Consider the following 12,118-nt stretch of genomic DNA (forward strand, 5'->3'; position numbering starts at 1 on the left):
GGCCCCCACACCTGGGACTGTCTGCACAGGCGCCGTAAGGAGCAGAGAGCCGCTCGCGCTCCAGCCGGAGCCAGGCAGCTGGCCTGAGGGTCAGTGGTACAAGATTTACCCCTCCCAGGCAGCTGCAGAACCCAAACCCTTCTGGAGCCCCCCATGGAGCACAGGAGGGGGCTGAACATCAGCCAGGGAAGGCGAGGGGGTTACTGGATTACACATGCTCCTAGGAGGTGTTTTAGCATGACAGACAGGAGCCAGCTGGGCTGGTGCTGGGGAGAGCCCCAGGACAGCTGGCTGCTGTGCTCCTCCCCTGGAATTGGTACTAGACTGAGCGGGGTGTTTAGGGGGAGCCCCAGCATCCTGGGGGCCGGATCTCGTTGAAAGCCAGGAACCGGTTTTGCCAGCCAAACACCCGTCCAGATGCTGACTGTTCTACCTTTCTGCAATCAGAGACACTGCATCTGCCCCCAGACACGCACACACCCCTCGGCTAAACTGTTGCTGTCTGGTTGACAAACAGCTGTTGTGTCCCACCCTAGAGGTGGCTGCATTGTGGTGGTGGGGCCGTGCCCCTGCCCTTGGGAACAGCCTCCACCCTCCCATGAGATGTGCGCAACTGGTCAAGTGTGTTTCTCTGCACCATTTTACCCCCCAGCCCCCACTGGGGGGGTGGGGGGAGGGCTGGGAACAGCCACAGCAGCTTAGTGAGTCATTGCGCGGTGGGGGTGGGGTCTGACCTGAAGTCTTCTAACTTTGGTGGCATGTGCAGTGTCACTTTCTCCTGCCTGGGGAAGTGGGAACTTTCCAGCCCCCCAGAGCTCCATGGCTAATCTGTCTGGGCAGGGAGCACCCTGGATGTTTGGCAGTGGGAGGACAGGTGGCCTGAGACCCGACAAGACTCACTCCATGGGTCTGGATTGCTGAGCCCAAGGTCACTCAGCCAGCAGGAACCGAGCTGACTCCCAGGACTGCTGCTAGGTGCTCAGCCTGCTAGGGCGCCCTGGCATGGGCTGGGATGCCAGAGCCAGGCCTGGGGGATTCACCTGCCCAGCTCTGCCACATCCAGGCTGACCTGAAACCCAGCCCCAGGGCAGCTCTTCCCCCAGGCTTGTTCATTGGGGGTATTCCGGTAGGTGCGCTGAGCCCATCGTGCTGAGTACAGCACAGACCCACTCCCAAAGATCTCCGCCGAGCCAGCACCCAGGTACAGGCAGCACTGGTCCAGCCAGGGATTAAACCAAGCCCCAGCTCCATTGCTGTAGCCTCTGGACCATCCAGCCACTCTGCCTGCCACGTGCAGCACCGTGTGCTGGGGGGCTCCCAGGCCAGTTGGGCCATGGCTGGACACACAGATCCCAGGCCAGAAGGGGGCCCTGAGAGCACCTAGTCTGCCCCCCTGCACAGGCCAGAGGGGCAGGGGCGGGAAGTCTGAGCAAATGCACCCTTGGCATAACCACAGCAGTACTGGGGTGGGGGGTCTCCACCCCACCCAGTGCTCACAGCTGTGGGTCCCACGATACATTCACTCTGCCCCACTGACCGGGGGGGAGAATCATCCCTAGGTGATGCTCACCATCCACAGCCAGGACAAAGGGGTGGGGGGGGGGTGTCCGTGTCTCTCCGAGCCCGACTGGGCTGAGAGCTCCTGCCCGAGCTGCTCTGGGGTCCTCAGATGCTCCAGGCTTGGCAGAGCCATACCGGGGGGGCAGACACCCCACTGCTGGGGCAGGTGGACATCAACCCCCCCCCCCCGCGGTACCAGCACAGCGAGACACAGGACATCGACCTGGCCAGACTCCCTCCCCCTGCTGCAGCCGCCCGCCCCGGCCCTCCAGGCTCTTATAGGGCGAGGCCCCGGCTGCCCAGGTGTGTCCGGTTAAGTCCCCCCCGCCCCCCAGCTGGGGCCTGGCCCTTGCTCCGGCCGCTCCCCGCAGCGAGGCTGCCGGCCCCGCGCATGGAGGGGGAGCTGTTCCTGGACGGGCACCCCCCCGACTTCTCCCTCCTGCAGCAGCTGCTCTTCCCGCCCTGCCTGGAGCCAGAGCCCGGGAGCCCAGCCCGGGGTCCGGCCAGCCCGGGAGGGGCAGCCAGGTCAGCGCTGGGGGGGGATCCGGTTCGGCCCCATGGACCTGCCCTGGGGGAGTGGGGGAAGAAACGAGGAATCGGGATCAGCTCCATGCATATGTCCTCGCCCCCCCACCCCCGAGGGGAGATCAGATTTCTCCCCAGGCACCTGCCCCTAGGGAGGGAATCCGGATCAGCCCCATGCACTTGTCCCGCGGGAAGGGAGGATCCGGATCAGCCCCACGCCCTTGCCCCAGGGGAGAGGGCAGGATCCGGATCAGCCCCACGCCCGTGTTCCAGGGGAGAGGGAAGGATCCGGATCAGCCCCACGCCCTTGTCCCAGGAGAGAGGGCAGGATCCGGATCCGATCAGCCCTCGCCCTGCCCTGGGGGGAAGATCCCAAACCACCCACGCCCTGCCGCTGGGGGGGAGGGCAAGATCCGGGATCACCCCACCCCTGGCCCCGGGGGCGGGAGGATCGCGATCAGCCCACGCCCTTGCCCCAGGGAGAGGGCAGGAATCCGGATCAAAGCCCCACGCCTTGCCCGCAGGGGAGAGGGCAGGATCCGGATCAGCCCCACGCCCTGGCCCCGGGGGCGGGAGGGATCCGGATCAGCCCACGGCCTTGGCCTGGGGGGGGAGGGCAGATCCGCACCAACCCACGCCTGGCCCGGGGGGGGAGGGCAGGTCCTAGAGCCCACGCCTGCCGCCCGGGGGGGAGGGGCAGGATCCTGATGACCCCGAGCCCTGGCCCCGGGGCGCGGCAGGATCCGGATCAGCCCAGCGCCCTCCCCGGGGGGGAGGGCACGGATGCGATCAGCCCACGCCTCTGGCCCGGGGGGAGGGCAGGATCCGCATCAGCCAGCCACACGCTGGCCCCCGGGGGCGGGAGGATCCCGCATCAGCCCACGCCCCGGCCCCTGGGGGCGGCGATGGATCCTTGGATCAGCCCACGCCCATTTGCCGCGGGGTGGGGAGGGCAGGACGGACAAGCCACGCCCTGCCCGGGGGTAGGGCAGGATCCTGATGAGGCCCCACGCCTTTGGCCTGGGGGGGGGAGGGCAGGATCCGGATCCAAGGCCCCACGCCCTGGCCACCGGGGCCGGAGGATCCGATCAGCCCACGCCTGGGCCCGGGGCCGGAGATCCGGACAGCCCGGTCACGTCTGGCCCGGGGGGGGGGGGGGAGGGGCAGATCCTGATGAGCCCCAGCCTTGCCCTGGGGGGGAGGGCAGATCCGGATCAGCCCACCACTTGCCCCTCAGAGTCGGGGCGCGAGCCTCCGGGGCGGGTTTGGGCGGGCAGCTCGCGAGCCGCAGCCGCCAGCTGTCATTGGCCGGGGGCTGCGGGCGGGAATTCTCCCCGGGGGAGGGGGCAGGGCGGTTGGGGAGCTGAGCCTGGGCTGAGGGGAGGTGGGGAGCTGCTATGGGGGGGCTGCCTGGGATGAGTGGGGGATTGGATAACGATGAATGAAAAAAGAAGGGGAGGGGGTGCTGCTCCGGGGGTGATGGGGGAGGTGCCCGGGGAGGGGGAGGTATGATCAGGTCCTGGGGTGGGAGGTGCCCCCGGGATGAAGTGGGACTCCGAGGGAGGGGATCAGACCCGGGGAGGGAGAGGTGCCCCCGTGGTGAGTGAGGGAGCTGCCATGTGTATGGGGAAAGGGGAAGGGGGAGGGTGATCAGGTCCCTTGGGGGAGCTGCCCTGGAGGGGGAGGGGATCAGGCCCCCCGGGTGGGGGAATGCCCCGGGGAGGGGAGGGGATCAGGCCCAAGGGGGAGGGAGAAGTGCCCCCGAGCGGGTTAGTGGAGTGAGCTGCCCCGGGGGAGGAGGAGGGTGGGGGTCAGGCCCGGGGAGGAGAAGCTTCCCGGGGAGTGGTGCGGGAGCCTGCCCCGGGAGGAGGAGGTGGTCAGGGTTAGCGTTGGGCGAGAGGTGCGCAACGAGGGGGCGGTGAGGTGGGAGGGTGCCCGGAAGGGAGGGGAATCAGCCCCGGGGTGGGGGATGTGCCCCGGGACGGGAGTTGCGTCAGGGTTAGGTTAGGGAGGTGAGTGCGCACGAGCGGAGGTGGGTGGGAGATGCCCCGGGGAGAGGGGGGATCAGCCGGGGTGCGGGAGGTGCCCGGGGAGAAGGTGGTCAGCGTTAGGGTTGGGGAGGTGCACGAGTGGGGTGCGGGAGCTGTCCCCCCCCGGGAGAGGGAGGGATCAGGCCCCGGGTGGCAGAAGGCCCCCGGAAAATGATGATGCGGAGTGCCCCGCGGGGAGGACAGGAAGGTGGTCAGGGTTAGGTTAGGGGAGGTGCGCCGAGGGGCTGAGCGGACTGCCGGGCCTTAGTGCTCCGCCCCCAACGCCGTTTGCTTCCTTCCCCAAGGCCGCGGGGCGCCCCCGCCCGGAACCCACCCCACGCTGACCTGCTGCCTTGCAGGTTTCCGGACGCAGCAGCCCTGAGCTTCCGCAGAGCCGCCAGCGCCTGCCCCGGCGCCGGGGCGATAGGAGCCGAGCCGTGCACACGGGCACTGTGCGAGCTGCGAGATGCTAGGAGACGCCGAGCCGTGCGCCCAGGGCGCAGCGCCAGCAGCCGCCGGCGGAGCCAGCCGTGCGCCCAGGGCGCAGCGCCCCGCAGCCGCAGCCGCTGCCCGGGGCCAGCCCCTTCGTTTCCCTGGGCACCTGCAGCCCCATGGACACCCTGAGTCTCATCAGCCTGCACTGTTCTCATCTGGTGTCGGGCGCGGCGGCCCCAGCCAGCCCCCTCGAGACTAGGGCAGCGGCCCAAACGACGTCCCCCTGCCTCCTCCCCATAGACTGCAACGGCAACCCTTCCAGAGAGGCCGGGGCAGCAGGGCAGGAGGGGCGGAGCTGGGAGCCAGGGGCCGGCGGCCCCAGCCAGCCTGAGCCGAGCTGCAGGAGGAGAAAGCCCCGTAAGCAGCCCGCACCCAGCCGGAGCGCTGAGGCCCGAGACCCCTCTTTCCAGGGGGTGACCCTCTGCATGAGCCTGTGTCTTTGCCAAGGCAGCTCCGATGGGTACCAGCTCCTCATCCGCCCCCAGTACAGCAGGTACAGGGCTCCTGTCACAGCGTGAGCACTGGTCACTCTCTGCTAAGGGAGACCGGACTTTTCTGTCTGTCTAAACTACCCCCATAGGCACCCAGAACTGGCTTGCTAGCTACCCCTATGCACACCCAGTATTTATTCATCCATCCACTTACCAAACACGCCCCGGATTGATCGATCGATTGATCCCCATACACCCCCATCTATCTATCTATCTATCCCCATACACACCCATTATTTAGCCATCCAGCCCCATGCACCCCCCCACCTATGGAGCTCTCTCCAGTGACGTGTTGTGGTGTGCCTGTCACTGTGCTATCTGCCTGCTGAAAGCAACAGGGAAGTGTGAATCACACCAAAGAGGGCAGGGTCCCTGCTTTATGATTGTTTATCATGTATGTATCTGTGCCTTCTCCAGGTGCTAAAGGAACCACCAGCCCCAACTCCTGTGGTCTCTCCTCCAAGCTTCCCCCCCTGCAAGCCTTGGGATACTGGGGGCCTGGACAGAGCTCTGTGTAGGGATCCCCTTTCTGCACGGGGGTCAGAGATACTGAGCTGGGATTTGTCCTTGAAGATACAATGTGACAGTGTGTAATCATAACACAAGTTATGTCATTTCCCCATCCCCAGCTCCATTGTCTCTCCACTAGTGCTTTCCGCTCATATAATGATCGGATTTTGGGGGATGCGGGGGCAGGAGGGGATCGTTTGTTCTCTGGCACTTTAAACTGCAGCCAGTTCAAACAGACTTAGGAGCAGGGGCATTGGCAGACCGGCTCAGCCCCCACACCCATCTAGTCCAGGATCCAGCCTCTGTCAGTGGCCAGCCCCAGCTCTTTCAAAGGCAGGTGTAAGAGCCCTGCAGTAGCAGCTGTGGGATAATCTGCTCCCCACTTGAAGTCTCTGGTTTAAGCCCTGGAGCATGAGGTTTACTGTCTCTTCCTGTAATATCTCCTACTACAGCCTGGTCTTCTCCCACTCGCTAACTTGTCCGTCAAAAAACATGGCAACCCCCAAACGCCTTTTAAAGTTACAGAGCAGAAGAAAAGCGACTTCACTTTGGTTCTGTTTTCAGCCTTTAGCCTGGAGAGATACATGGAAATGTTGAAAATTCACATTTGGACAGGAATTGGGGTGGGGGGAGGTGTTTTTTAGCCACCTAAGTGTTTTAGGAGCACACATTCCATTGACTTTTGTGCCTAAATCCCTTAAGGTATTTTTGAAAAAACTCTCCCTCAGTCCTTAGACAGTGGGGCCTGATTTGCCGTTGCCACATTCAAGGAAAACAGAAATTGGCACATTCAAGCAGAGCACAGGAAATCCTTTTTAAATGCAGTGTGTAACTAGGCCGTGGAACGTATTGCAGAGGGAGGTCCCAGAGGCCTAGAGGGATCGGACATGATGTGGATAACAAGGATCTGCAGAGTTCTAACCGCTAGTGGTGATAACCATGTCGGAAGAGGCATTAAACCTCCTGCCTTAGGTCAATCGCTAACTACTAGGGGTTGGGATGAGGCCTACGCGGGGGGAAGATCACCCCACATCTGCCTGCTGTGGAGTTTCTTGGCCCTTTCTCTGAAGGAGCTGGTGAGTTGGGAAGTCCTAGGGCCTGTGTTGTATGGGAGGTCAGTGGTCACAACAATCCCTTCTGGTTTGATAATCTCTGAATCCATTGTGCTGTCCCCTGATAGGCGGCCCATAGGTCAGATCCACTATGGCAGCTGCTCTGTCCTGCACCTTGAACTCTCATTGACACCAGTGGAAAGAGGCTGTGAAACACGACAGACTGATCTGGGAGCGTTTTGTGCCCACTTTGCTGGGTATCCGTGATTGCCCAACAAGCAGAGGGATGAAAAATCTGACCCTGATTGTTGTTGGCTTGGGAGGAAGATTTTTTTAATGCTGATCCACTGGTTTTTGCTCTTTGTTTTTGTAATGTCACAACCTGATAAGATTTGTCTCATCTAATCTGTCTGCAGTGCAACGTGTGGGAAAAGAAGCCGTAACCCAAATCCAAGTCAGGTCCCTTTAACAAGAGAATTCTGCAGAGCCAGCAGTTCTGAGGAGGATCAAGGCTCCCTCTCTGTCCAGAGTATGTTGCTTTTCAGAAACAAACTGTTACTATCAAATGGTAACACTCGGAAACAATTGGGGCAGCTATAAATACCTGTATGGGGCCCGATTCTCCTATTGCTGGGAGAAATTCAGTCCTGTGTGGAGACCAGCTTAAGATCTGGACTCCACTTCAATTCCTCTCTAGCCAGAGCCTAGCTGGTGGGAATGAGACAGTGCTCCAAGGAGCAGCCATAGACTCACAGAACCACAGGGTTAGAAGGGACCACAGGGGTCATCTAGTCTCACTCAGGGGCGGCTCTAGGTATTTTGCTGCCCCAAGCAGGGCAGGCAGGCTGTCTTCGGTGGCTTGCTTGTGGGAGGTCCCTGGTCCCACGGATTCAGCGGTATGCCTGCGGGGAGGTCCGCCGAAGCCGCAGGACCAGCAGATCCTCCGCAGACATGCCGCCAAAGGCAACCTGCCTGGCACCCTCGTGGCGACTGGCAGAGTGCACCCTGTGGCTTGCCGCCCCAGGAACTCGCTTGGCGTGCTGGTGCCTGGGGCTGCCCCTGGTTTCACCCCTGCCAAGATACAGGATTTGTTGAGTCTAAATCATCCAAGACAGGTGGCTCCAGTTTCCTTTTGAAACCTCAGGTGAAGGAGCTTCCATGACCTCCTGAGGCATCCCCGTCTGATTTACACCAGCTGAGGATCTGGGCTTTTATAACTGAAGGGCTTCCTCTCACACGTACTTACTACCAGGTGTGCCACTTCTGTGAGCAGTCCCCTTAACTTCAACAGGCAATGCTCATGGTTGTAAGCATAACAGGTACTTATATGGCTGGGCACTGCTTTGGTCATTGTGTTATTTAGTTCTAGGATTAGTTTTGGAGACACAGTTGATAAGAAAAGCTATGACAAAATAAAACTGAAACAGTCCTGTGCCTATTGCGACTTCCTCTTTCTTTTTTTCTCCCACACCACAAACTAAAATCCTATTTATCTACCAGCAAGGAAATAGATCTCAAAGCCCTTTCCTCATTTTCCAATACCTGGGGATTGTGGTTGTAATACACCCACAGCTGTTGCTTTGTCTTGCTGTGACATAAGGCACATCAGAAATTGGGCACCAATTTTTAAGGGTGAGGGTGACTCACCATGGGAAAAAAGCTACCAAGGGAAGTGGTAGGTTCATCTCATGAGGTCTTTATATCTAGACTGGGGAGGTGTTTTAGCAATACAGGGGTAAATAACCAGGTGAAATGTAATGGCCTGTGGCAGGGTAGATGATTTAATCATAGCAGGGTAGGGCTGGAAGGGATGTCAATAGGTCCCCTGCACTCAGTGCATTGTGCTTAAACTCCATGAAACTGTGCCACAAAGCCACCACGCAGCCCACGTCTGACGCTTGTCTTTTCCTTAGGTGCTAAGTATTGTGCTTCCTGCCAGACAAGGAAAACTCCCCTGTGGAGGATTGCTGAGGATGGCACCCTGCTCTGCAATGCTTGTGGCATCAGGTACCGGTGATACAGTGCTGCCAGCGTTGCTTTCTGAAACTGTGCACAAAAGGGCCAGGCCAAGCTCTGTGCAAAATTAAATATGTGGGTGAGTGTTTGCAGGATGGAGGCTTTTGGATGCCTGTATTCAGGCACCCAAACGAGCAGCTTGTTTCCACATTCTGAGCACCCAGCAGTTCCCACGGATGCAGCAGTTTTGAAAAATTAAGCCACACTTGGGTTAAAACCAGGTAGGTGCCTGGCGTAAGATGGCAGTGACGTCATGCCCTTGTTTAGGTGCCCAAATCAATATTGCCGGCTCTCGTGGTCTTACTGGGAATCCTGCAATAATTGGTGTTTTTTTGGAAGCTCCAGCTCCCAGAGTCATGTGATTTCCCAAAATACTGAGCTTTAATTTTTGAAAAATGGTTCAGAAAAAAGCTTGAAACTTTGAACAATGGTCACAGAGCTGAAAACATGACCCGTCACCCTAGTTGACCACATGAAGGCTCTGAAGCCAGACAGCAATGACAAAGAAATCAACATTTCATTATTTTTTTGGTTTGGTTTCTAAGCTAACCCCTTGATTTTTTTGAGGGTCACTGCCTCATGGTTTTAGAACCCTTGGGGCTGGCAAGGTCACTAAATATGGATTTAGGAGTTGAACCCAGGCCCAGATTCTCAAAGGTGACTAACTCCTCTCAATTTCAAGGCACCTAAACACCTTTGAGAATCTGGGCCCCGTTTCCAAAATTCTTGGCCCAAGACATTTCCCTAAATAAATTCCACCCTAAATATCCCCCTTCTAAGCAAGGAGAACATTTCAAAAAAATGTATTTGTATTTATCTGAACCAACTGACTCCCCCCCGCCCCTCCGCAGGTACAAAAAGTACAGGATACGATGTTTCCGCTGCTGGAATATCCCGAAGAAAAGTGGCAAACCTTACTCCCGCTGCTCGAACTGTGGAGACAGACTGCGCATGGCCGCGGCCCAGCAGAGAACCGTGAAAAGGTCATTCCCATTGATTTATTTGTTTAAAAAAGGAGCAGCTTTGGCTGAATCACAACATCCTTCTTTTAAAATTAACACACACACACATACACACTCCACACCTCTTCTAGAGCCTTTGCTCAGGCAGGCTGGGGAGTGGAAGCCACAGACTTGATCCCGTGAAATTGTTCACACTAGCGAAGAGGAATGGAAAGAGCAAATTGTTTAAATGTATCAGTTCTTGTTACAGTGAAGTTAGTTGGTGCTTAGAGGCTGAAATTTACCCTTCTGCAAGGAGTCAGAACAAAATCTGGGGCCTCTTGTCCCATTTAAGCCAGGAGCCTTGTGCTGCCTCTTCCCCAGGGGCGGCTCTAGACATTTCACCGCCCCAAGCACGGCGGCATGTCGCGGGGGCGCTCTGCCGGTCGCTGGTCCCATGGCTTTGGTGGACCTCCTGCAGGTGTGCCTGCGGACTGTCTGCTGGTCCTGTGGCTCCACCGAAGCTGCGGGACCAGCAGACCCTCCGCAGGCATGCACCAAAGGCTGCCTGCCTGCCGCCCTCTCGGCGACCTGCAGAGTGCCCCCAGTGGCTTGCCGCCCCAAGCACGCGCTTGGCGTGCTGGGGCCTGGAGCCGCCCCTGCTCATCTCACATATTCAGTTTCAGCTACTGGAGATACTTTCCCCTGGAAAATAGGTATTATTTTGGCACAAGAAGTAATTTTGCAGTAGAATCAGTCTCCTCCTCTCTGTACTCTGGGGGTGTGCGCGTGTGTCTCCCACCCTGGCCCTGCTGGAAGAGAGGAGTCCTGCCCTGGATGCATGTTGTGAGGCAGGAAGGAACTGCCTTCAAGTAAAACAGCACACACCTGACCTGACACAGCTGGACTGTCTGCAGCCAGAAGCTGGCTTATGCAGCAGCTTTTTAAACATATTACCAGTCTCCTTTCATTGTCACTGGCTCTTCTCTCTGGTGCATGTGCTTCCTGCTGCAGCGTTCACCTGCACTAGTTTAGCAAAGTGACAGAGTTGAAAAGAGATGGGCAGGGTCGGTGCTTCCATTTAGGCGACCTAGGCAGTTGCCGAAGGCACCAGGATTTGGGAGGGCGGCAGACTAATCCGGTGGACCTCCCGCAGGGAGGCCTGCGGCAGGTCCACCGGAGCCGTGGGACCGGCGAGCCGGCCCTGCACCTAAGGCGCCAAAAACCCTCGCACTGCTCCTGGAGATGGGACATGCTGGGGGCTCAAATTAGCAAGAGGCAAGTGCCTGATTGTAATTAAGTGCAACCAGCTTTCCAAGTAGCACTGGTTCCAGAGTGATTTGTCACCCCCGCTTCCCCAAGCTCCCCACTCTGGCCTGGTCTCAAATATTTTGGGGGTTGGATGCTCTGAATTGTATCCATCCAGCAGTTCTGTCTCTCTGCACTCTCAGTGCATCTTTACCAAGAGTCAGCTGGGTGGTCCAGTGGATCCCGCCCTGGTCGGCGAGTCAGGAGCTCTGGGTTCCAGCCATGGCCCTGGCTCTGCACCGACCTCTGGTGAGTTGCTGCTCAAGGCCTCTGTTTCCTGCTCTTTGGGCTGGGAGTGTCTCTTGCCCTGTGTTTGTCCAGCACCTGGCCCAACAGGGCCCCAGTCTGACTCGGGGTCTTCTCATGCCACTATAATACCCACACTTCTGCGTGATGATGGAGGCCTGCCTCTGATCCAGGCCTTCCCCCCCCTGCAGCTCCAGCGGGGGAACGATCAGAGTAACTGTAGCTTTAAAGGGCATCATTGAATTAGGCTCCTTTTGTTTTATTTTCTAGAAAATGCGACGACTTCCTTAAATCTCAAGCAAGTGCTCTTTGCTATTAGCCGGACAGCAGGCTCTGGTACCTGCTGGAGTGAGCAGGGGATCAGCACTGCCCTGCGGGCTGAGCGGAGGGATGCGAGAAGCGTTGGCTCAGTCCAGTTGCCTTTAGGACCAGTTGTTGCGTTTCCCCCTTCCTCTCGTGCTGTTGTGTTCTGTAAAATTAACATTCACTCCTGCCTTTGGTTTGCGCAAAGTGGACGGGAAAATGAACCCAGGTTTTTGCACAGGTGAAGTTGTTACAGAGCTTGAATGAGGGGTGGGAAAATAAGAGTTGGAATCTTAAGCTTGCTCCTGGCTCGCCTGGTGGGTGTGAGTGTGGGTGGCTGCTTGTTCAGACCCCAGGATACTTTGGCCTGCAGTGCTACGCCCTGGGTCTAACCTGTCTTGACTGCAGAACAGATCGCTGCAGGGAGGCTCTCTCTAGCAGGCCTTGTCATGGGGCAAATGCAGACTCCAGGAGAAATTGAGATAATTCTGGATGTTAAAGAAAATAAAATATTAGCTCCATTCAGATAGTAACTCACACCTGTGGCAGCAACAATCGCTGCTATGGACATGAGCTGAACATGTAGATTCTGGCAATGCTTAAAAAACCTGCTCAAAATTAAATGAAGCATTGTTACGGGT

At 58.3% G+C, this 12,118-nt stretch overlaps 1 protein-coding gene across 1 annotated transcript; it reads left to right on the forward strand.

Moving 5' to 3' along the window:
- The first annotated feature begins 4,719 nt into the window (after positions 1-4,719).
- Positions 4,720-12,118, forward strand: ZGLP1 (zinc finger GATA like protein 1). Its single transcript, XM_032792391.2, has 5 exons — positions 4,720-5,103; positions 7,080-7,192; positions 8,577-8,670; positions 9,531-9,662; positions 11,445-12,118. The coding sequence occupies exons 1-5, from the start codon at positions 4,727-4,729 to the stop codon at positions 11,491-11,493; spliced, it is 765 nt and encodes a 254-aa protein (XP_032648282.2). The 5' UTR covers positions 4,720-4,726; the 3' UTR covers positions 11,494-12,118.

This window comes from Chelonoidis abingdonii, chromosome 26 (assembly GCF_003597395.2).
Source record: "Chelonoidis abingdonii isolate Lonesome George chromosome 26, CheloAbing_2.0, whole genome shotgun sequence".
NCBI lineage: Eukaryota > Metazoa > Chordata > Testudines > Testudinidae > Chelonoidis > Chelonoidis abingdonii.

Excerpts from the sequence above, each read along its gene's own strand:
- ZGLP1 (XM_032792391.2), top strand. The coding sequence starts at position 4,727 with ATGGACACCCTGAGTCTCATCAGCCTGCACTGTTCTCATCTGGTGTCG. Across the intron at positions 5,104-7,079 it reads ATCCGCCCCCAGTACAGCAG|TGCAACGTGTGGGAAAAGAA; the intron begins GTACAGGGCTCC and ends ATCTGTCTGCAG. Across the intron at positions 9,663-11,444 it reads CAGCAGAGAACCGTGAAAAG|AAAATGCGACGACTTCCTTA; the intron begins GTCATTCCCATT and ends TTTATTTTCTAG.